Here is a 23,124-nt window from a genome sequence, read left to right on the forward strand (position 1 = left end):
GAGATAAGTGAACAACGAACACCAAAGAAAGAGTCTTGAGGCACCTTAAAGGGCAACAGATTGTCACAGAAACTTTCTCGGATTAGCGTCCACTTCACCAGAGGACTTTAGTTTCAACTGTCAATTTTTATCTGTCACTTCGTATCTCTGAGGGCGAAAAGGGGTATATTTATTTATGCCAATAAATCTGCTGGTCTTTAAGACAGACTAGTACGCGCTTTCTGGGCATGTTTGTTTAAACAGACACACGCGACTACGGCTCTCGAGCATTTGCAAATATGTAAAGTCGGACCAGCCCTCGCTGACGCCACTGGCTCTGCGACATTTGGCGCGACATTCGCCGCTGATAAACAATTCTGCGTCTTTGGCGCTCGCCGACACTGACAATATTATTGTTCAATTACTTCGCCTCTATGCATTCCATCTTCGCCCCGCAGTGAACCTGTCCCGTGGAAGGCTGAGCTCCCCCCCCGCCCCCCCCCCACACTGCGGAATGACGAATGGTAGCGCCCAATACAACTGTCCTTATCTAACACTCAACTTGCTTTGTAAGTTCCACCCATAAGAGGCGTGGCCTTCCTGTTGGTTGGCTAGTGGAACGTCTAGGGACTGTCCGTCAAAACGACGGTTTCAAAGCAGTCCGGGAGGGCGGGCATATACAGCCGTCCTCCCTCCTGTAAGGTGTCTTGCTATCGGCTTCCTCAGCAGGTTTCTGAGGGAAATGGGGACCGGGGTGGGCCCATTGTGAAGATAAGCGCAGTGAAAAGAATTCAGGCTAAGCGTTTTCCCCCGCTTTAGCATAGAGCCGCCAATTGTAGTAGGAATGCAAGAAAGACGTTCCCTCTCGGTGAGTGTATTATGAGCCAATGGCAGAAAGTTGGGCAAGTACGCATGTGTGAAGAGGTGGGCTCTGCGGCATCTTCAGGCTTGGCTTTCACTGTGTTTTCCAAGACCTCGTGGCGCAACGGTAGCGCGTCTGACTCCAGATCAGAAGGCTGCGTGTTCGAATCACGTCGGGGTCATTGAATTCCTTCATGAAAGGGATTTATTTTATACTCTAAGCACCGGAGTGATTTATATACCTTATACGCACAGTGCCTCTTTTCACTTTGAAAAGCGGATGACGAGAGCGCGATAAGACAATGGGGGTCTCCGGGATGGTGGTGTGGGATGAAAACTCAGATGGGCTCAGTCGCCGCTAAAGGTACTAGGAGGACGGCCTTGTTGTGAAAGGTGGTTCATTAAATTTACAGCTTCATGAAGAGTAGGCGGTTAAACAGGAAACCCCACCCCCCTGGGCAAGACCAGTTCTCCTCCCCTTTGGTAGCAAATATACAGTCCAGGGGGGCAATTTTCTATAGGGAAAGAGTGAACCTCCCCTTCCACACACCCTGGCCCTGCTTGAATTTATTTCTTGCATGTGGCTGTGTTTGAGGGGGAAAGACCCACTTCCAGTTGGAAGCATACCTCTGCAACACACATATGCGTGATTGTGTGTAATTTGACATTAAATGCCAGTTTACTGGCTACTGTGCTTCCCTCTCCCATAGCATGTGTGAACAACAGACACCTCATGTAATAGGTCAGATCTTGATAGAAGGGGGAGCAATGAGTCTGTGGCCAGGTTCATATTTCACCTTGACTAAACTATAGTTTAACTTTCATATTGGTCTCCCTCTCCGTTTTGGGCAGCTGGCACTTTTGCTCCTGGTTAAAACAAGGGAGTCTAACCAAACCTGAACCCACAAACTGGTCCAGAGAGTCTATATTCACTGAACTGAAAGTGAATCTGGATCTAAAATCTTTTGTTTGCCTTGAACTTGGACCAGAACCTGACCCTGAAACACACAAAGCTACTTGCCAGAGGAGGTTCGTTCATGGTTACCCCACTGGCTCATTTGGTGGTGACTCAACAGCAAAAGAAAGCCTTTTCTGTAGTTGCCCTGGGGCTGTGGAGCACACTCCCTGTTGAAGGTAGACCTGCACTGTCCCTGATGGACTTCAGAAGGCACACAGGCTGAAGACACACCTGTTCACTCAGGCTTTTAGGTGGTTTCTTAAACCTGTTTTTAACTGTTGATTTTAGTATGTATAGATATTTTAATCAATTGTAAACTGCCTTAAGACATAGTTACAGGCGGCAGTAAATAAACAGAAGTAGTAACTGGTTCGAAATATGTGATTCATTAATTAGGCATGGAACTTTAAACTATGTGATGTTTTATTTTATTTTTTCTTGTATATTTTGTTAAAACCTTTTAAAACAGTGTTATATATATAATTTAATTTTATAGACATAATACAAAAAGAGAATTTGATATTCTGCATGAAATATGTCTGAACTGATTACTGAACTGCTTTTTGAAGCCAGTATTTGAATTGCAGCAGAACTGGAGAGTTAATTTCTGAACAATTTGAATCAGAACTGAACCCATTTGTAATGGTTCTACACCTTGATTAAAACAAATGGTGATGGTTAAAAGCCCAGATGTATTGGTTTCAGATACAATAACAATGGTTTATTTTCAGCCAGTTTTGGGTGGTGTACAAATAAGTTAAATAAACAAACCAGAACTGGAAGTTGCAGATTTCCTCTCCTTGGGTAAGAAGTGGAAGGGAGAGTGCAAGTCTGGGGTTCATGGTAGTAACACTAACTTAGCTTAACATAACATCTGATCCCAGCCTCTGTGTATACTGCCATTGTTGACAACTCTCCTCCCATAGATGTTTGTTGACATCTATGGGGAAGGTGTACAGGACAGCAGTCAGGAAGAGTGCTGAATGCAAAATGCACCCTTGGACTTCTTGATCACCAATGTCTGGGTAGGTCTAGAGCAGGGTGAGCAGGCTTCATGCTTGTAGGATCTACTTGTTTTTTCTAGAATTCTGAGATCCACCAACTGGGGTTAGGTGCAAAGTGGGAGGGAAGCTATACACAAAGTTGTGGCTCAGGGAGTTCATCTAGTGACTTACAGTATCCTTTGAGCCATACATCGGGATAATGTGCATACGGTGGTACAGTGAGGGAAATAAGTATTTGATCCCCTGCTGATTTTGTCCGTTTGCCCTCTGACACAGAAATGACCAGGCTATAATTGGAATGGTAGGTTTATTGTAGCGGTGAGAGACAGAACAACAACAAACAAACCCTCAAAAGCCCAGTGCCCAAAAGTCAGCGATGGATTTGCATTGTAGTGAGGGAAATAAGTATTCGATCCCTTCACAAAAGATGTCTTAGTACTTGGTGGCAAAACCCTTGTTGGCAATCACAGTGGTCAGACGTTTCTTGTAGTTGGCCACCAGGTTTGCACACAACCCAGGAGGGATGTTTGCACACAACCAGGTTTGCACACAACCCACTCCTCTTTGCAGATCCCTCCAAGTCAGAAAGGTTTCGAGGCTGATGTTTGGCAACCCGAACCTTCAGCTCCCTCCACAGATTTTCTATGGGATTAAGGTCTGGAGACTGGCTGGGCCACTCCCGGACCTTCATGTGCTTCTTCTTGATACACTCCTTTGTTGCCTTGGCTGTGTGTTTTGGGTCATTTTCTTGCTGGAATACCCATCCACGACCCATTCTCAATGCCCTGGCTGAGGGAAGGAGGTGCTCACCCAAGATCTGACGGTACATGGTCCCGTCCATCGTCCCTTCGATGCGGTGAAGGTGTCCTGTCCCCTTAGCAGAAAAACACCCCCAAAACATAATGTGTCCACCTCCATGTTTGATGGTGGGGACAGTATTCTTGGGCTCATAGGCAGCATTCCTCCTCCTCCACACACAGCGAGTTGAGTTGATGCCAAAGAGCTCGATTTTGGTCTCATCTGACCACAACACTTTCGCCCAGTTCTCCTCTGGATCATTCAGATGTGCATTGGCAAACTGCAGACGGGCCTGTACATGTGCTGCCTTGAGCAGGGGGACCTTGCAGGCACTGCAAGATTTCAGTCCTTCACGGCGTAGTGTGTTACCAATTGTTTTCTTGGTGACTATGGTTCCAGCTGCCCTGAGATCATTGACAAGTTCCCCCCGTGTAGTTCTGGGCTGCTTTGTCACCGTTCTCATGATCATTGCAACTTCACGAGGTGAGATCTTGCATGGAGCCCCAGACCGAAGGAGATTGACAGTTATTTTGTGTTTCTTCCATTTGCGAGTTATCGTGCCAACTGTAGTCACCTTCTCACCAAGCTGCTTGGCGATAGTCTTGTAGCCCAGTCCAGCCTTGTGCAGGTCTACAACCTTGTCCCTGACATCCTTCGACAGCTCTTTGGTCTTGGGCATGGTGGTGAGTTTGGAAGCTGAGTGATTGCTTGCTTCTATGGACAGGTGTCTTTTATACAGGTACTGTAACAAGCTGGGATTAGGTGCACTCCCTTACAGAGGGTGTTCCTCATCTCAGCTCGTTACCTGCATATAGTGAAAAGACACCTGGGAGCCTGAAATCTTGCTGGTTGATAGGGGATCGAATACTTATTACCTCACTACAATGCAAATCCATCGCTGACTTTTGGACACTGGGCTTTTGAGGGTTTATTTGTTGTTATTCCGTCTCTCACAGCTACAATAAACCTACCATTCCAATTATAGCATGGTCATTTCTGTGTCAGAGGGCAAACGGACAAAATCAGCAGGGGATCAAATACTTATTTCCCTCACTGTACATATCTGTAGCTGACTTACTGCAGACCAAAGATTTAACACTAAACCTGAAAAATTACCAACAGTTTCACAGACATGGTCAAAGGCAACCAATTAATACTCCTATTTTACAGGTGAGGGATACAGAGATGGAAAGACAGGTGTTTAGCACAAGGCCAACCTTGGCTGAGATTGTTTTTACTTGCTGCTGCTGTTTAGAATATTTATATACCACCTTATGACAGAAGTTCACCAAACTTATGTAGCAAAAGAAATGAAAAGATGGTTCCCTGTCCCAAAGGGGCTCACAAACTAAAACGAAACACAAGGGAGACACCAGTGATGGCCACTGCAAGGGATACTCTGCTGGGAAGAATAGGGACAGTTACATTCTCTTTCTTAGATATAAGAAATCCAGGGGTGTAGCAAGGTTGGAGTGGGCCCAGAGAGACAAGATTTTAAAATGCTTCCTCCTCACTGAAAAGCTGCTAATAATGTAGAGTAGGATAACCTCCCATTATAGGGTGAGTCTCACTAGATGATGTGGGCAGGCAATACTAAAAATGGAGCAACCATTTCTAGACACAATCCCATGTCTGCTGTCATGTCTAATTCTGTCCAAAATATGTGCTGGCAGACCCTTTACTAGTAATGGATCATAATTCCAGGCTTGCTTTCTCTATGGTCTTTTTTTTTTTGGCAAGAGAATTTTGCCAGAAATTTATCTGAAATTTTGCCAGAATGGTTTTTGTTGCTCTTAATTGTCAGTGAAACATGCCACTTTGTGCATGACTTGGTGCCCAACTGCCTGTCATTTATTGAATACTTTAAGCTTGCATTCGCTGTAATTCTGTTAGTTTGATGGAACTGTTCGTTATTTAGAAGTCATTCCAGGACTGGCAAAAATCCAGATGCAGTAGTGGAACTAATTCATGTTTATTTCTCAGATGTAAAAGTAATTAATGAGACAAAGGGAAAATCCTTAACCAGCATTGTTTTCTTTCATAGACTGTACAGTTAGAAGAGATGGAGAAAGTTACTGTAGATGTGCTCTTAAAAAGCGGAGCACAAGACACCATAAAAGAAGACTCTGCAGAACAAGACTCCCAGAACAAAAGTGGTATTAGAGCACTAAATGACACTGAGCTACGGGAACAACTTTGTGCATATGGAATCAGCCCTGGACCAATATTGCGTATGCATTGGATGAATGATGACTAGAATTGGGAGGATATAAAGGGCGGCAGAGTCCAGCAATATAGCTAGGGGTTGAAATTGCATGGTGCTTGTAGCAGATAGTGAGTTCAAACAGGTCAATGACTTCCAGATTGAGGGGATTTATCTCCCAGAGCAAAGCTACAGGTAGTGATACATTTCAGGTGTTTTGACCTTTATTGTGAACATGCATCCAAGATACCTTATTCATGTTAAGAGAATTTTATTGGAATATTCCCCATGTTCTATGTAGAAGTTGTAGATGGTGCATTAGAAAAACCCCACAAGCAGCAATTCTAGTAATATCTTTATCAGGACCAACCAAATAATAAAGGTTCTATTAGAATTGTGGCCCATGTTCTATAGAAACACCCTAGCATGAGAGCCCTGATGTAGTCATTTTGTATGGAACAAATTACTATGGCTGCAATCCCTAAGCACACTTGCTTGAGAATAGCAAGTGCTCCTGTTCAACTTGGAGATCCTTCTTTTCTTTTCTTTTCTCTTTTCTTGGAAACACATACCTATGCAACACAATGCTAACTATTTGAGTACAGATCCTGCTTTAGTGCCAGGTGTTGGACTATATGATTATTAGATAGATATACCACTTCTTCCTCTTGCCAAGTACCTTTTTCCTTAACAGCTGCTTGACAGTGAGAAAATCAACAGGTGAAGCTAATGATTGGGCAGTTCCCAATCCATTATAGTTCCCATTCCATTATAGAACACTGGGAAATGCTAAGGAATGTAGACACAGAGAGGCTACCAAAACCTTTTTATACTCTGTCCCGTTTAGCTTCTACTAGGACTGTTTATGAGAAAAAATTGCTGCAGTTGATGAAGCAATGTCCATCTGTAGCAGCTGAGAAGAGTGGAGTTAGAGCTGGTGATTCTGAAAATGAAATGGATGGTAGAAAAGGTAACAGTAACAACACATGAAATCATGTTCTGAGAGTTTGAACATGCTGTACGGACCAAATAAATGTGCTGATAATGACTCATCAGCAGAAAGCTGTTGAAGTTAATGCTAATGATGTTATACTTTCATGAGAAGTTATTTCAATAAAAATACACGGTTCACAAGCTCACCAAGTTTTTGCAAGGGAACAAGAGATACCCAGAAGGGCTAAAAGTAGATTTCAAAGTGGTCTCTTTAGTTCCAAAGTATTTCCCTTTGGTTTTCTCCCTTTGGTTTACTGCCCCTGCTCTCTACTAGCAGAGGTAGTAAATGATTTGTAAATTGAAGCCAAAGCCTTCTTTCTTCTCTCCAGTTCACCATCTCTGACTGTGATTCAAATGTATAAAAAGTTGTTTGTGCAGCATTGGGACTATTGTGATACTTTGTTTTTAAAAAGAATTCTATGCAGTTTCCTTGCTCATACACACATTTACCTAAAACATTAATGCTGCTTGATTGATTTCAGAGGGATTTCATATTTCAAACCAAATGAAACACCAGAGTTCCGCTTGGTATTTATGGATTGCTTTAGTGTGTCCCTGTGCTTTTGCATGTTTGCAGCACTGTATGTAGGATATTGTCCTCCCAGTGTTGGCCTTGAGCTTTTCAAAAAGTAGTGCTAGATGTGCACACAGATAACTGGGTTTCATGCACAGAAGAACACAGAGGTGGTGGGGAAACAAATGAAGGAGCTTTAACATCTTTAGATGTTGGTGCCTAAAGCAGCCAAAATTGTCAGGCAGGGTCAGGAGCAACCACTTTTTCCCTTTGCCCCTCAAATGAAATGAACAATGTTTATGGTGAAAAAGATATGCAAAGTATTAATATTTTTGTGAGAAAGCATTTTAAACAGACAGGCCCTGTTAATTAAAGAGAGAGTAGTAAGATTATGAGATATTAGTCCTAATTTAAGCAAAGGGCACTATCTTCAGCCATTTAGTGGCTGCTTCCTAGTGTACATTTTAAAACCACAAATTTCAGAATTGTAAACCAGCCTTACATTTTGGATCCTGTGAGTGAGCAACTGGAATCGGTGGCTAAAATCCTAAAAATGTGTACACCCTGAGGTACTGTGGAGCCCAATGGGAGCCGTTATGCACTCCTCATCCCGCCTGGTGTGCTTTTGATGTGCAAGAGACATTAGAGTTCCACGATCAGAAATGTGTCACTGAGAATCGGGACGTGTTTCCCAAATTGCAGAAGCCTTCTGGAGCATGAGGGACGTTTGGAACTCTAATGGCTCTTGCACAGTGGGCACGCAGGGGGAATGGGGGAGTTGCACAAGGGCCCCCACAGTCCCTCAGAGTGCACACATTTCATTCGTTAGAATGTCAGCCAGTGTGTATGCCATTCTGAAACTTCTATTTCAAGCCCACTAAGGTGGTTAAACCATTGCTTTGACCTATGTAGTATAGTAGCACTTGTATCTTCTTAGCACAAACCCCTGTAAAGGTTTGTGCTGTAAAATTTACATCGTTTCTTTATGTGGGCCAAATTTAGCAGTTCTCCCAATGGTTAAATAAATGGGGCTGATAAATTGGAAGGTGTTGTCATGGACCATTCTTTAATCTGAATTGTAGTATTTGAAGTGTTATAATAGTGCTGAAGAGCAACCCTATTTTCTGTTTTCAAACAGCCTTTGAAGTTTATTGTGGATAAAGCCAGATCTTCTGGCTTATTTTGCAGAGTATGAAGATTTTCCAGCTCTGCTTAAGCAGTTTATACCTTTGGGACAATTTTCTGTAGCTGCTGAGAGCAGAAAAAATTCTGAGCAGCTTAAAAATGTTACAAGAAACCAGCTGTTATATATTTGTCAGATTAACAGCTGCTCCAATAACTAACAAAAAGGTATTTGATGTATTAATTTGACAAAGTGACCAGGAGCCATTGTTATCACCAACCAGTTTACATCCAAGCTACCTCATATGGATACTTTAACATTTCTCAATATGATCCCAGATTTGTCTTTGCCAACGCTTGAATGAATGAATGAATGAAAATAATTTTCCAACCCTTGAATGAATGAATGAATGAAAATAATTCACAAAATGGTGAATGAAAATAATTGGGTGGTATTAATGGGTAGAAACTTTTGCTTAATAAATTGATCTGTTTCTAACTTTACTTTTGCTTAGTAACTGTATGCTCCCCCACACCCCACTAAATCATACGAAGCCACCTTGGCCTGAGTTTTAGGATATATGAAAGAATGCTAAGTTCTTTAATAGTTATGCTGCTCCTCTTCAGGCAAAATGCATTCACTGGTGTAGTGTATTTTTTGCACCTGCTCACCAGTGTATGGCAGGATTTCCTCACTCATCATATGGCAGGATTTCATGGATTGGGGGATTTGTTTTAAACTTGGCTGTACTTATTCCCACTACTTACATATATTGTTCCCCACCCCAGTTAGCAATGCGTATGTAGAAACCTGCTTCCACAAACATATATAGCTTATGATTCCAGACATGTGAATTTTGCAGCTTCAAAAAGCAGACTTGGTGAATGTGTGATGGCTTGAGAAACTGCATAGAAGTTTGATCCTTTGAATAAATCACCTAGTGGTGTGAAAAATAAAAATTATGGAAATCTTCCTGATAATACTTCAGTCAAGCAAAGTTTTTTTTAAAAAAATAATTGCTTACCTTAATATTCTTGGCAGTAAATTGTCAATCTTTAAAAACCCTCCTTTAAGTGGAACTAGCTTGGAGCTTTCAGTTTGGCATTCAATGAGTAAAAAAAAAAGAGTTGTCATGTGGTATGGATCATTCAGGAGAGTTACTCAAACTTTTGTGTTCTCACCCAGAAAAAACCGCAGAAGTAGTCGTTGAAACAAACAACCTCAAAGTGACAGCTGAATGTACCTCCGGGCTTGATAATGTAAGTAACCCAAGGCATGAATATTTTATGGCTACAGCTAAATGCAGGAAATTGCAAGCTAATATAAACTGATGTATTTTATGTCAGATTCCTGACAAGTGAAGCAATTACTCCAATCACATAATTAGAATGTTCTTCTCTAGCACCTGTTAATGCACTAGAGCCCTAGGAAATCTAATGCTAAATAGTCTGCTCAGGTATTTAAGAATATGCCACCTTTATTTACAGACAAAATGCACAAGTAGGAATTGTAACTGGAAATGTAAGAGGATTTCTTATGTATTTAAATATTTCAGGAAAGGGATGGAACAGGGTCCCCATCCATGAAGCAGATAGCTGCCCCATTGAACTTCAGTGCTGACAAAATTGCTGTTCTGACTTATGTCCTAATGATGGGAAATTCTGGAGAGCGATTGTAGACAACTTGAGCTTTTGAGGCAACTCACTTCCTTCTAAGGAAGGCCAGCCTCACACTTAAGCACTCAGGTCCAAGCCTCTTCATCGACAGGGTTTCCTAGATTTGAGGAGAGCTGGTTTTGTGGTAGCAAGCATGAATTGTCTCCTTTGCTAAGCAGTGTCCACCCTGATTTGCATTTGAATGGGAGACATGTGAGCACTGTAAGATATTCCTCTCCGGACAGGGCCACTCTAGGAAGAGCATTTGCATGCAGAAGGTCCCTTGAAGAGAGGGATCATGATCGCCATCTTGTAAGCTGAAACTCAAAGCAGTGTTCTGTATGGGCACAGAACCATTATTATTATTATTATTATTATTATTAATTCAATTTCTATACCACTCTTCCAAAAATGGCTCAGGGTGGTTTACAAAGAGAAATAAGAAATAAATGAGATGTGTAACTGCACAGAGCATCATTTACAGGAAACCAGCAGTCTGGTAATAATCTCTTCTCAGTAAAAAAACGAAAGCTTGTACTATCACAACACCACACACATTATGAAGACTTCCCTGTCTTGTTATGCTTTTCATGTCTTTGCTTCTACCTTAGCAATCACACGTAGATGTGGCTGAACGCCAAAAGAAACTCTTGTCATCTGATGCTAAATACAGTTTAGCCAAAATAGTGGCAGAGGTAAGTAGGTGGGCCTTTTGCAAGACTTTGATAGGTTGGTGCAACTGCAAACTTGTCTGCTTTGTCCCCATTTGGGGAGGCAGCGAAGTGAATGCATTTGGTGCTGGAGGAGAGAGAGGGCAGGGGCGGGGGACTGGAGCAGCAGGGAAGCAGTGGCAGCAAGAGACAAGCCAGTGATGCTGGATGCCCACTGCCTGCTAGAGCAAGCAGTGGTACTGATTGAAGAAACAGTGCTATGAGCCACCAAAGAGGCCAGCAAGGGGAAGAGGGGCAGTGATCACACTGTATTTCTGGCCGAGCAGGTGGAGCAGTGAGTCAGGTGGTTGGGGGCAGGACCGGCAAGGGGGATAAGTTGCAGAGGTGAGGTGGGAGCAGTGGTGGCAGGCAGGTGGGATAATGCCTTCAAGGGTTGGGGAGCCACATGGTCCCCTGGTGTACTCACAGTCTGAGGCTGCCTCCTGCGTGCTTCCCCTGTCTTGATCCGAAGATTGGGGCATAGGCTGAGTTTCTCATTTTTTCACCAAAGAAACCCCACCCCCCAAACAAAATGAGTGGAATCTAATTGGGGACCATCAGTGACAGGCTGAGGTGCAGATTGCACAAGTTCCTTGTTCATCTGTGACAGGTTGCTCAAAAATGAACTGGTATGGACATATTATTAGCTAATTAATGACAGAAGTGAAGCTTCTCCTAGTTCAGACTTCTAGTGTTACCTAAATCAGCAAGACCTGATGAGGGAAAGTGTGAAATGACTGGTGCTAAAATGGCAAACCCCAGGAATGAGATTGTGTATGCAGCATTCCTGTTCTTTGATCCAAAATTGATATAGAATCTTTGCTATGAATGTTCAGTCTTTCATCCTTCCCACTGGCCTGTATTACCTTAACTAACCTTTTTTCTTAACAGCTTCAGGAAATATTGCCAGATGGTAAAGTGGCAGCTCATCAGTCACAAGGGCAAAGGAGGAAAGTTGGGAGCAGTCCTGAAAGGAGTTATAGGCAAAAGGTATTCTTGCAACAATTAATGTGTAACAAGATCAAAATGTATAATCTTATACTAGTTCAAGATGCCATTCTTGAAAGCAGAATTCAAGAGCAAAACATAAAGAAAATGCATTTCCTTAAGAAAATGAGCATTTCCAGTGAATGCAGCGTTGCTGGGGAGAAAGAGAGGGGAAATTTAATGAAGGACACTGTGCAACATTAGCTATGGGAGAGAAAGAGGAGGTACAATTTAGAGAGTGGACCTACGTGGTGGCCCATGAACATGAAGAATACTCATTCTGGAATGCTTATTCTTTGTGTTCTTTGGGGTTTTGTCACAATGACACTACATTGTTAGGCTAAGGTGTGTTCCCACCCACATAAGTCTCCTCTTGTAATGGGGAGCAGCAAGGCACCCTACTAGCCACCAAAAAAGCGGGGGGCATTTCTGTTCTGCTCTTTTTTTTTTTTTTTTTAAACCCACCCAGAATCTAAGGCAAAATTGAGAGCAAGGTCTTGTTGGAAAATGAATTTCAGCATAGCCTGTGCTGTGAAATTTCCAGGCTCTATATTTTCCAGCCCATTGCTGTGACAATGGGCTGTTGCTGGACTCCAGCTCTCCCAGGAATGGAGAGGGCAGAAATGCCTCTGTGTCTTTAATAGTCTTTGCTAAAAGCCTTTGAATTTAAAAGGCAAAGTGAATCCTGTCAGCACCTTTGTTCCTAAGCAAAGGTTGGAGAAATGATGTTAGAAATTGCTGGCACCAGTGTGAGATGTTTGCATCCTAGAAGGGCCGTGATTCACAGCTGCTTTGGACTAGTATCTCTGCAAAGCAGCCTTGGAGGGAGGAGTCAAAGAAACAAACTGTGGTTATACATTTGGACACAATGCTGAACTATGACTACACTAAACCTAGGTACACAAGCTAACTTCAAACCTAGGGTTCAGATAAATAAACTGTGGTTAGTGCCATGACATGGGTCCAGATGATAAAAGCAACCTAGGTTACATGAAATAAACTGAGGTTCTTCGACATGGTCTTTATCTTTTACACCAATGGGCTATGCGCCTGCGCAGAGACCTCGTCGGAACATAACGAGTTCAATTTTCCTGGTTTAGGCGGGAACCCCGCCCCCAGCCGCTATATACAGCTGCGCCACTCCACATCCTCTCAGTCTTCGTTGTCCGCACTTCAGTAGACGTCGTGGAATCTTCGGCTCGGCAACGAGTAGGACTATTCTTGTATCGTGTTGGGTTTGTTTCCCTGTTTCCACACGTATTGTTGTTTTCTTTGTTTCACACAGTAGCATTTTTTTCTTGGCGTTTTTATTTTTACACACCTCCCCCACCCCACCATCTTCGTGGCTCCGATCCTGGCTGGGACGGGGCTTTGTGGCCAGCTGGCCAAAAGTTTTCTATGCTGGGCACAAAGAACTTTATGAAATATGTTTGCTGTGGATCTAAGATTCCACATTGTCAAGACCTGTATTCATTGCCAGAGGTTTACAAAGCAGGCTCAAAAGAATAGGGCTTCTCGCTTGCGTGCTGCCCTGTGCAACTTGGCCCTCCATTCTTCAGAGGCCTTATTGTTGAAGCAATAGTTTAAAATGGCTCCTTTGATGCAACCAGAGCTCTAGGACTCTGCTCCTCTGGAGCCAGAACTCCCGTCCTTGGTACTGGTGTCATTGACGCCTGCCTCGGACTTGTCCATGGTGTTGGCCCCTTCTGTGCCGCTAGAGGATTTGCCTAAATGGACTTTGCCTCCAGTACCGGACCTCCCTTCGGTACCAATCAAGAAGAAAAAGAATAAGCTGATGCTGGTTCCGCATCTGCCAGCAGGGCAACACCTTCCACCTGCCTCCTAAAAGAAGAAGCCCTTGCCAGTCTCTTCTTCGGAGGCTCTGCTGGTGAAGAAGCCGAAACTGGCGTCTTTGGGGCATGGCTCAGCAATTGTGGACCAGGTTTCAGAAGGTTGCCCGGCCATGGTACCGGCTCCGCCAGTACCAAGTTCTACTGACCCTCGCCCTAGTTCTCCGGTGGCCTCTATCTCCCAGTCAGACACCTGACCGTACCTTTGCGGGACAGGAACTCTCGGTAGCGGCCAACGAACTGGACTATGCTACATCAGATTATGAACCCTATTCGCTGGACAAGCCCACTGCGAATGTGTTGTGGCTGCCTCAACGTCGTTTGTCTCCCAGGCAGCCCCTCCACCCCCCACCCCCCCGGGATTGGAGAGCGTGTTTGGACTCGGAGGAGCTCTCCTCTGAGTGCAAATAGGGGAGAGACTGGGATCAACGTGAGCCTTCATATGCTGATCAATACCGTATCTCTGCATGGGGTTCCACGTATGTAGAGGATGAACCCTCCTCCTATGGAGGTTGGCACCGTGACTCCATCGTCTATAGACAGTATCCCTCGGATTATCGTTTGGACTGTTCTAACCATGGGAAGCCCCGGTATGGATCCCAGTACCAAGAGGATTCTGCTTATGGAGAAGCCAGGACTATTCATGATTGGCATAAGGCCCCTTCACATTCAGAAGGGAGGCCCTGCTCTCCTCGACGAGACCTTCAGGACTGCTCTAGGGGCCCAAAATCTTCTTTGGAAATTCCAGTTCGGTCTTTGATGCCACAACCTGCCTCGGTACCGTCTGTGACGGCAGATGTGTTGGTACCGGAACTGCTGGGAAATCAGATGGAGCTCCAAGCTGTCCCTCTGGTCTTGGCCCCAGATTCGGTGGCGCCTCCTGAGACAGAAAGTGAAGTGAACCTGGCTCTCCAGACTCGAATGTAGTCTCTCTGGGGTCGTCCCCTTTGGACAATCAATCGGACTCTAACCCCGTATCTCTGCCAGAAGATTTGAAGCAATATTCAAGGCCACATGGCCTCGGGCCTCGGTATGAGCCTTGATACGCAACAGAAAGGGGAATTGGACCCTTTATTCGGTCTCATTGATGTTGAGGCTAAGGTACGGCCTCTCTGCCACTTAACACTGCCTTATTGGGAGTCATGCGTGGACATTGGGAAAAAGCCAGCGACTCTTTCGCAACCCAACAGGCATTTGGAGAACTTCTATAGGGTGCAGATGCAAGAGGATATGACCTTCTTGAAGGATCACCCTACGCCTAATTCCATTGTGGTGGAGGCATCCCTGCAGAAGTCTAAAGGTCACAGTCACTCTGCGTCAGGTGATGAGGGCAAGAAGTTGGACTCCTTTGGGAGGAGACTCTACCCTGTGTCAGCTCTACATCTGTGAGTTGCCATCTACCAGGCCTATAATGCCAGGTATAACCATTTCTTGTGGGAAAAGGTGGCCCCTTCTTGGACCTCCTGCCCCAGGATAAGTGTGATCCAGTGGAGGCCTTCCTGTGCGAGGCTGTACAGGTGGCAAAGCAAGAACTTTACTTGGCAAGACACTCTATGGAGTGCACAGTGAAGGTGATGGCCACGTCCGTAGCTCTCAGGAGGCATGCCTGGCTGCGTTCCTCCAGGCTGACCTATGTGGTCCGCATTAGGATTGAGGATCTCCCCTTCGAAGTTTCTAGCCTCTTTGCAGAACAGACTGATGACACTTTATAGAAGGTGCAGAAGCTGAGGAGTACAGCAAAATCTATGTCCTACTCTTCCTCTGCTCCTAAGCCTCAGAGGCAACCCAAGTGGTATCCTTACCAACAGCCTAAAGCCCTTTCGCTGCAGCAATTCTCAACGGAGCGTTCCTTTCAGGTCAACAAATTCCAACCCCGATTTAAGTCCAGGTTCCAGCCCAATAAGCCCGCCTTTCAGAAACAGTGTCCAAATACCTTTCAGAAAAAGCAATGAGTGTTGGGCCTTTCGGACTCGCCTGGCTCCCTTTGCGGCGAACTGGGTCAGGGTGACTGTGGATCAGTGAGTCCTCACGGTCATACGCATGGGTTATGCCCTTGAGTTTCACCAGATACCACCGTTGTCCGGGGTCATGACTACTCCGACCCCTGCGTTGGATCAGGAGGTCTCTGCTCTCCTCTTGAAGGATGCGATTGAGAAGGTTGCCAATGTGGCAAGCCCCGGTTTTTATTCCTGTTATTTTGTCGTTCCGAAACCAGACAGAAGTTAGCGCCCTATATTGGACCTCAGGGGCCTAAGCAAACACCTTGTTTACAAGCATTTCCGGATGCTGTCAGTGCCGACTATTTTGGCCATGTTGGAAAAAGACATGTGGATGGTCTCCTTGGACCCAAGAGACGCTTACTATCATATCTCCATACGCTCTCAACATCGCCACATCCTTCGCTTCCAGATAGGGGGAGTCGCCTATCAGTTCAAGGCCTTACCGTTTGGCCTCACGACGGCCCCAAGGGTCTTTACAAAGTGTCTGGCCCCTGTGATGGTGTTTCTACAAGAACAAGGGATACAAATCCTGCCATAACTTGATGATTGGCTCATCCTGGCAGGTTCAAAGTGGGCTACTTTGAGCTTTCTCAATGCTGTCATAGATACTCTCGCAGAGTCTGGGCTTGCAAATAAACTTCGAGAAGTCCCAGTTGTATCCTGCCCGCAGGATACAAATTATAGGGCTGATCTTTGACACCAGCTTGGAGCAAGTCTTCCTCCCAGAGGCCTGTACAGAGACTCTTATGTGGCTGGCCTCAGCTTTCCTGGCCGGAGGGCCGCAGACCATGCATTCAGTGTAGTGCCTGTTAGGCCATATGGCTGCCACCATGTATGTGCTTCCGCATGCGCACCTTCGAATGAGCATCATTCAGAGGTGGTTCCTGGATGTATTCAACCCCTTTCATGACTCCGCTTAGTTGGAGTGCATACCTCCTTGGTTGGTGCAGGAAGCCGCGACCTGGTGGGTCGAGCCTCATCATCTGATCCTCGGCTCCCCCTTCCAGGTCTCCCCTCCATGCTGGGTGATTATGACTGACGCATCAGAGCTAGGTTGGGACGCTCATTTGGGTGATTATCGCCTGAGCGGCCATTGGACATCAACAGAGTGGGATCAGCACATCAACTACTTGGAGCTGTTGGCCATATTCCATGCCCTAAGGGGCTTTTTACCAGTAATTGTGGGTTGTTCGATGACCATTCAAACCAACAATACAATGGCAAAAGCCTACCTAAATTGGCAGGGAGGCATGACCTCCAGGAGCCTCTTGTTTCTCTCACTCGTCCTGTGGTATTGGTGCGTAGCACATGCAGTGATGTCTCATGCGGTCTGCATCCAAGGGAACATGAATGTCCAGGCGGACACGCTGAGCAGGCTGAAAACGGTATCCCACGAGTGGACCTTGGACCGGGGTGTACTCTGGGACATATTTGCAATGTGGGCTGCTTCTGATAGCCCCTTGGTGGCCCAGGAGGCCTTGACTTGTGGCTCTGAGGCAGCTGGTGGTGACTTGGGTGTGCCTTCCCCCTCTACCTTACCTGCTGTCGCAGGAGAAAGGTCTGGTGCTCCATCCAGACGTCCAGTCCCTGCACCTGATCCTACTGACTTCCCAGTGAGACTTGGAGACATAGAAAGTCCTCAGTGAGGAAGTCATATGGACTCATTTCTGTATATTTGCTACTCAGAATGGGTTTGATGTTCTTAGTCCCTCTGTTCAAAATGTTTGTACCTACCTGTTATCCTTGAAAGAATCTGGTTTTGAGCTCTCCTCTCTAAGTACATTTGGCGGCCATTGTGGCACATTTGCCCGCCTCTCAGGTTTCCTGGTTCAAGGACCCCCTGGTAAAGAGTTTTCTGAAGGGTTTATCACATGTTTTGCCAGTTGATCCTGTTATGTCAATGGCTTGGGACTTGTCTGTGGTTCTGGCTGGTTTGCTGCGTCCCTCCTTTGAGCCTTTGGCTTCGATTGACCCTCGTCTCCTGATGTGGAAGGTTGCCTTCTTAGTCCGATCACTTCTGCTAGGAGGGTGAGTGAACTGTGGGCCCTAAGGGTTGATCTACTGTACCTGCAGTTTCCTAAAGATAGGGCTGTGCTCTGGCCGAATGTTCAATTCCTTCCGAAGGTAGTTTCTACCTTTCATCGCTCCCTACCACTCACCTTGCCTGTATTTTTTCAAAACCCTTCATCCGATGCAGAACGCAGGTTGCACCATTTGGATGTTCGAAGGGCATTGTCCTATGTTCAGAGGTCAGCAGGTTGGAGGAAAACTCCTTCTCTGTTTGTTCTATATGATGGGCCTCGCAAAGGCTTTCAAGTTTCAGCTCAGTCCCTGTCTAGGTGGATTGTCTCTACTATTCAACTTTGTTACAATTTAGCACATAAACACTTGCCTGTGACCGTTAAGGCACACTCAATTAGGCCTATGGCGGCCTCTGTTGCTTTTGATCATGCAGTCCCTTTGGACACTATCTGTCAAGCAGCTACTTGGGCTTTGCCCCACTCCTTTATTCGCCATTATGCCATTGATACTGGGGCACGGAATGATGCTAGGTTTGGCAGGACAGTGCTGCAGTCTATTTTCAGTTGATGTACCTTGTTTCTATGAAATAAATTCTTCTTGCAGAGTGCATCCTTGTTTCCATTTGTTCCCTTCTCCTTTTCTAGCTTGTTATGCGCCCATTGGTGTAAAAGGCAGAGACCACGTCGAAGAACTACTGGTTGCTTACCTGTAACTTTGGTTCTTCTAGTGGTCGTCTGTCCTTTTACACACCCTCCTGTCCTCCCCGCTGGGTCTACTGAAGGCAGACTCCATCACTGAGGGGATGTGGAGTGGCGCAGCTGCATATAGCAGCTGGGGGCGGGGTTCCCGCCTAAATCAGGAGAATTGAGCTTGTTAGGTTCCGACGAGGTCTCTGTGCAGGCACATAGCCCATTGGTGTAAAAGGACAGATGACCACTAGAAGAACCAAAGTTACAGGTAAGCAACCTGTAGTTCTCCATGACAATTGAACTGACCAATAAGAGTTGGGACGTATTTGTAAGTTACGCTTGCACATTGTATTGTGTAAGATAGGGTTGCTAAAAGCATAATGACAACACAAAGTAATATTCCAGAGGCTTTAATGTTTTTAAGTAGACTGACCGCCAGATAGCTTGCTTTTTAAAAAAGTTATCTTGGGTTTTTCATGAGTAACTGCTTTACATGTTGGCTCACCTGACCTTGCTGCTTCTTGAATAGAGAATTAATAACATAGTTGGGGGTTTTCCTGGCAGAAGAGCATTTAGGTTACAATATATCAATCAGATGACCTAATTAAGGGGAAATCTTCAGCCCCGCAATGTGATATTCCTCAACATGATTGCTGCTGAATTGTTAGGCAAAAATAAAAATAATGCTTAAGAGCACACTTTTCCTATGAGCTTTTGTGGTCATGAGTAATGCTTAAAAGCTGAAGCTCCAAGTATTGCCAGTAATTCTGTCTGAAAACCACAATGATGAATTATTATTCATACTAATCTCAGCTCCTTCAGGATGACAGTAATATAGCAGAGCTGAATCTCATTTCACGAGCTGTTTATACAGGCTTTTGCATATTGTGTACCACTGCGCATTTCCTAACAGGCAGTTGGGAAGTGCAGGGTAGCCTATGTTGGGTTAGTGCTCTGGAAACTTATGGTGTTTTATAATAATCTGATTATATCTGGGCAGGTAGAGATTGTTTTAAAGATGCAGGTGCAAGCACACAGGCAGTGCTACTTCCACAGCAATTTCAGTCCAGACCCCCAAATTGCAATCAGTAATGGTTTTTAAAAACAAAAAAAAGGAAAAACAAACCAACTGCTCCCAGCCTTCCCCTCTCAACCACAGACTGGAACCCTGCCAGGAACTTAGTTTGTAGGAGGGCCACTTTGAAGTGCATTGGGCCAGAAGTGAACCCGAAAACTGTTGGTATCCAATGTGACCGAACTTGAACAGTTCTGTATGGAGGAGTGGGCAAATATTGCTCTGTCTAGATGTGCAAGGTTGATAGAGAAGTATCCCAACAGACTCAAGGCTGTTATTAAAGCAAAAGGTGGTTCAACAAAATATTGACATTGTGGGGGGTGATCCTTTTTCATTCTCAGTAATTCTTGTTTTTTGTCTCTGACACTTTTTCTGGACTGTAATTGTGATTTTTTCAGTTGGATGTTATAGGTTGCATTGGATAAGTACAGCTGGTGAAGGGGATTTTCTTTGTGTTTTCATTTCAGGATGTAAGGGAACCGGAATTTAAGGTCTATCAAAGGGGGTGATTCTTTCCTATACCCACTGTATGGTGAAACATTTTTCAGATATATAATGGGATCAACTGTCAACATAAATATTTTACAGCAGTCTTCTCAAATAATTTAACAATGTGACAAACTTGTTCTATAAATCCTGAAGAGTTCAACATATACATATGTACATTTGTCTAATGCAGGAGCAAGACTCAGCTTTGGGGTTATCCATTTACTGTCAGTTGATACCAGTGAAAGCAACATGACTCCTTCCACTGGATGGTGTTCAAAAGAATTTTGAAAACTATGCTGAATGAGTTAGTTGGTGGGATGGTATGCCAATACCTCTCGGCAAAGTCACCTTCACAACTTTTAAGACTCAGTCAGGATACTAGCATTCCTTCACAGCCCCATCAATTAAAATGTTTTGCCATATCAAAAGATGGAGGTGCTTCTTCATTCTCCATGGGGGAAAAAAAATCCCAGCCATCACAATGTATAGGTTGTTTATAAAATCTCAAGTATTCATACAACTTTTTTTTTCTTTTGCAGACAGTTGAGATACCATGTGGAGATTATTCTGATGCTAATGTTAGTACAGGACAAAGGTAAAGCTCTTCAGAGTTATCTGATATACCTGCTACATAGATCAACAAGCCTTTCCCCCCCCTTTTGAAGGAGACAATGAGACTCCATTATTATTATTCTTCATACATAGTGAAGCAATGCCTTTGAACACAATGACCCTGTGAATGTTGCGAGGAGAAACTATTTCTGACTCAGTAGAAAGCAGTAATGGTGGAAATGAGAGGAAATCCATGGGCATTTCTTCTTCGGGGCGGTGGAATCTCATGGGTTGGATCTGTTTTCTGCTTGTGGAGTCTTTTGATCGTGGGAGCAACAATGGCTTAAAATTGCAGGAAGATAGAATGAAAAATGTCATAACTATACTAGCAATCCACTAATGGGCCTACCTAACAAAGCTGTGGGACTTCCTGCTTTGAAAGCTTTATAGGAGAGGTAAGCTAGAAACTGTTGGGAAGAATGTAGGCATAATTTATCCTGACAAAGGGACATACAACTCCCAAACTTGATGACTGTATGAACTAGCCTACTCTCTTGATCTACAATATTGAAACTTTGTCTCTGTGCTATTCCTGTTGTTTTATGCTGCTAGCAGGTACCATATTTAAAGTAAAGCTTCTTTTCAGCTGCAATGGAATGCTTGGCTGGGATCAAAAGGTTATTGTTGCCTTTCACAGAAAATGCTCTCTTTAATTACCTAGCAGCTGATGTTTTGTCTTTTAAAACAAAACAAAACACTTTCCTTTCCTTTCCTTTCAGGTTACTGGTCTTGTTTGAGGTTACATGCCTAAATTTGAAACTCTTAGGTAATATTTCTCTCTGGATTCTTAAAAAAATGACAGTCAACATTGTCTCTTGTTTTTTTTAGTTCCAGAAGAAGAGTAGTAAATGTGACTCCTTCAGTGAAGCAAAGACCTGAAATCAAATGTAGAGTAACGACTGAGAAACCAAAAGAAGGGCTTATACCAATGCGTGTAAAGATTGCTCTGTTTGCCATCTTCCTTTTCATTGTGTTTGTGTATGTAACTATGGAAACGAATCTAAATAATCCATTCACAAGCTTCATCAGTGGATAAGTGTATCCCATCCATTAGAGATAGAATTGCAAGACCATTCTTTTCTCTAAATGCTTACGAATAAGTGATTTGGGTAGCTAATTAAAAAGCAAAAAAGGGATCTTTAATGTGTGCTTTCCTTGCTTAGAATGTTATTGTGCATCACAGCCACTCACCTTAAATATCTAGCAAAATCTACCTCCTTACCATGTCTCTCTTCATCAAGTTGGGTCCATAGAGGTATTTCCTTAATCACATCAGTGGAAATTGCTCACTTTGGCATGTTTTACCTCTCTGAAAATGTAGAGGGTAGAGGTTTGTGTTAGTAATCAGTACTCCCACAACTCACCCCCGGATTGTAGTACACGGGAAGATGTGTCTGCCCATGAAACAGTTTGCCCAAGCCTTATGATCATGAGATATGACCTCAACAACAGAATGAGAAAAACAATTGGGTTGCAATTCAGTTCCTGCTGTGTGTGCGCACATAGAAAAGTTGCAGAATGGCTCCTCACAGGAGCCAAACTGAATGCTTGATCTCAGTCTGTGCTGCCCTTTCCTGCCCTGAGGCCAGGCCTGCATGCTCCCTCACACAGCCAAGCACTTTATCTCAAGCAGGAGCTCATCTTGCTTTTCATAGGGTGAGGGTGCAGGTTCTCAGCAGGACCTGGACTGTGTGTAGGGCCTGAGAAGGAATGGGCTGCTAGATCAGCCTGTGCACGGCATATAAAGGCTCCTGCTGGAGGTAAGGTGCCTTGCTGTGAAGGAGTATACAGACACAGCCATGGTTCTCTGACCTCAAATTAGAGTTTTTTTTAATTCTTTCCTTCTGATCTGACATTCTGGTGCTTGAGCCTTGAGTCTAATTACAGCAAGCTTTTAAAAAAAAAATGCATTCACACAAATGTGTATATATCAACAATTTCATGTGCCTGGTTTTGAAAGATGCCGGAAAATCCTTTTTGTTTTTGTCTGCTCTCTTTTGGAACAAAGATTTTCATGTTTGTTCATTACTTTTTTGAAGCATGGAAATGTGTGCATAAGTTAAATCTATTGTGCTCTTAGATTCATTGATACATAAAAACTGGGATACTGAGTTGTAGAGCTGCAGCTTTTAATTTTAAAAAAGCATAAACTAGCTCTCAAATATGATGAGAACACAGAAGTTTCTCTGGCAAATTTTGTACTTCATGTTGCTTTTGAATTTCTGCCTCTCTGTGTAACTCCTACAGTCTCCAATAAAGTGCTTTATTACACTTTTCTCCTCCCATCCTCCTAAATTGCACACCTTATGGTTTTGCCTTGTAGTAATGAGGGGGCACAAGCAGCAATCTAGCTGTCATTTGCCTCTTTCAGTGAATGTTTCCCATGATTATCTACTGACATATGATTTAGTAGGAAGAATGAGAGATGGTTTGATATCTTCTAACATGCCAATGAGAATGATATCGCACAATTACTCTGTAATGATGTACAGAAAACCTAGAGGGAAGAGTTTACAGTGAAGCCTGAAATTCTTGTTTTCTTTGGTGCATGAGTGAATTAAAGCACAAAGGGTTTTGTTTTTTTTAAAACCCTTGAATAAGG

General features: G+C 44.0%; 1 protein-coding gene and 1 non-coding gene across 6 annotated transcripts; both read left to right on the top strand.

Moving 5' to 3' along the window:
- The first annotated feature begins 595 nt into the window (after window positions 1-595).
- LEMD1 (LEM domain containing 1) lies at window positions 596-23,124 on the top strand. Of its 5 annotated transcripts, none has more exons than XM_053250765.1 (8): window positions 596-847; window positions 5,645-5,756; window positions 6,651-6,773; window positions 9,619-9,692; window positions 10,700-10,783; window positions 11,690-11,788; window positions 20,450-20,505; window positions 21,351-23,124. In XM_053250765.1, exons 1-8 carry the CDS (start codon window positions 824-826, stop codon window positions 21,556-21,558), a joined length of 780 nt encoding a protein of 259 aa, XP_053106740.1. In that variant the 5' UTR covers window positions 596-823; the 3' UTR covers window positions 21,559-23,124. The 5 variants fall into 5 exon arrangements, with proteins under 5 accessions (XP_053106740.1, XP_053106737.1, XP_053106741.1 ...); XM_053250762.1 differs by having other exon boundaries at window positions 602-847; window positions 5,645-5,831; XM_053250766.1 differs by lacking the exon at window positions 596-847 and adding an exon at window positions 981-1,204.
- TRNAW-CCA (transfer RNA tryptophan (anticodon CCA)) lies at window positions 951-1,022 on the top strand. Its single transcript has one exon. It is a non-coding gene; the product is annotated as a tRNA-Trp (tRNA).

Source organism: Hemicordylus capensis, chromosome 4 (genome assembly GCF_027244095.1).
Source record: "Hemicordylus capensis ecotype Gifberg chromosome 4, rHemCap1.1.pri, whole genome shotgun sequence".
Lineage (NCBI taxonomy): Eukaryota > Metazoa > Chordata > Lepidosauria > Squamata > Cordylidae > Hemicordylus > Hemicordylus capensis.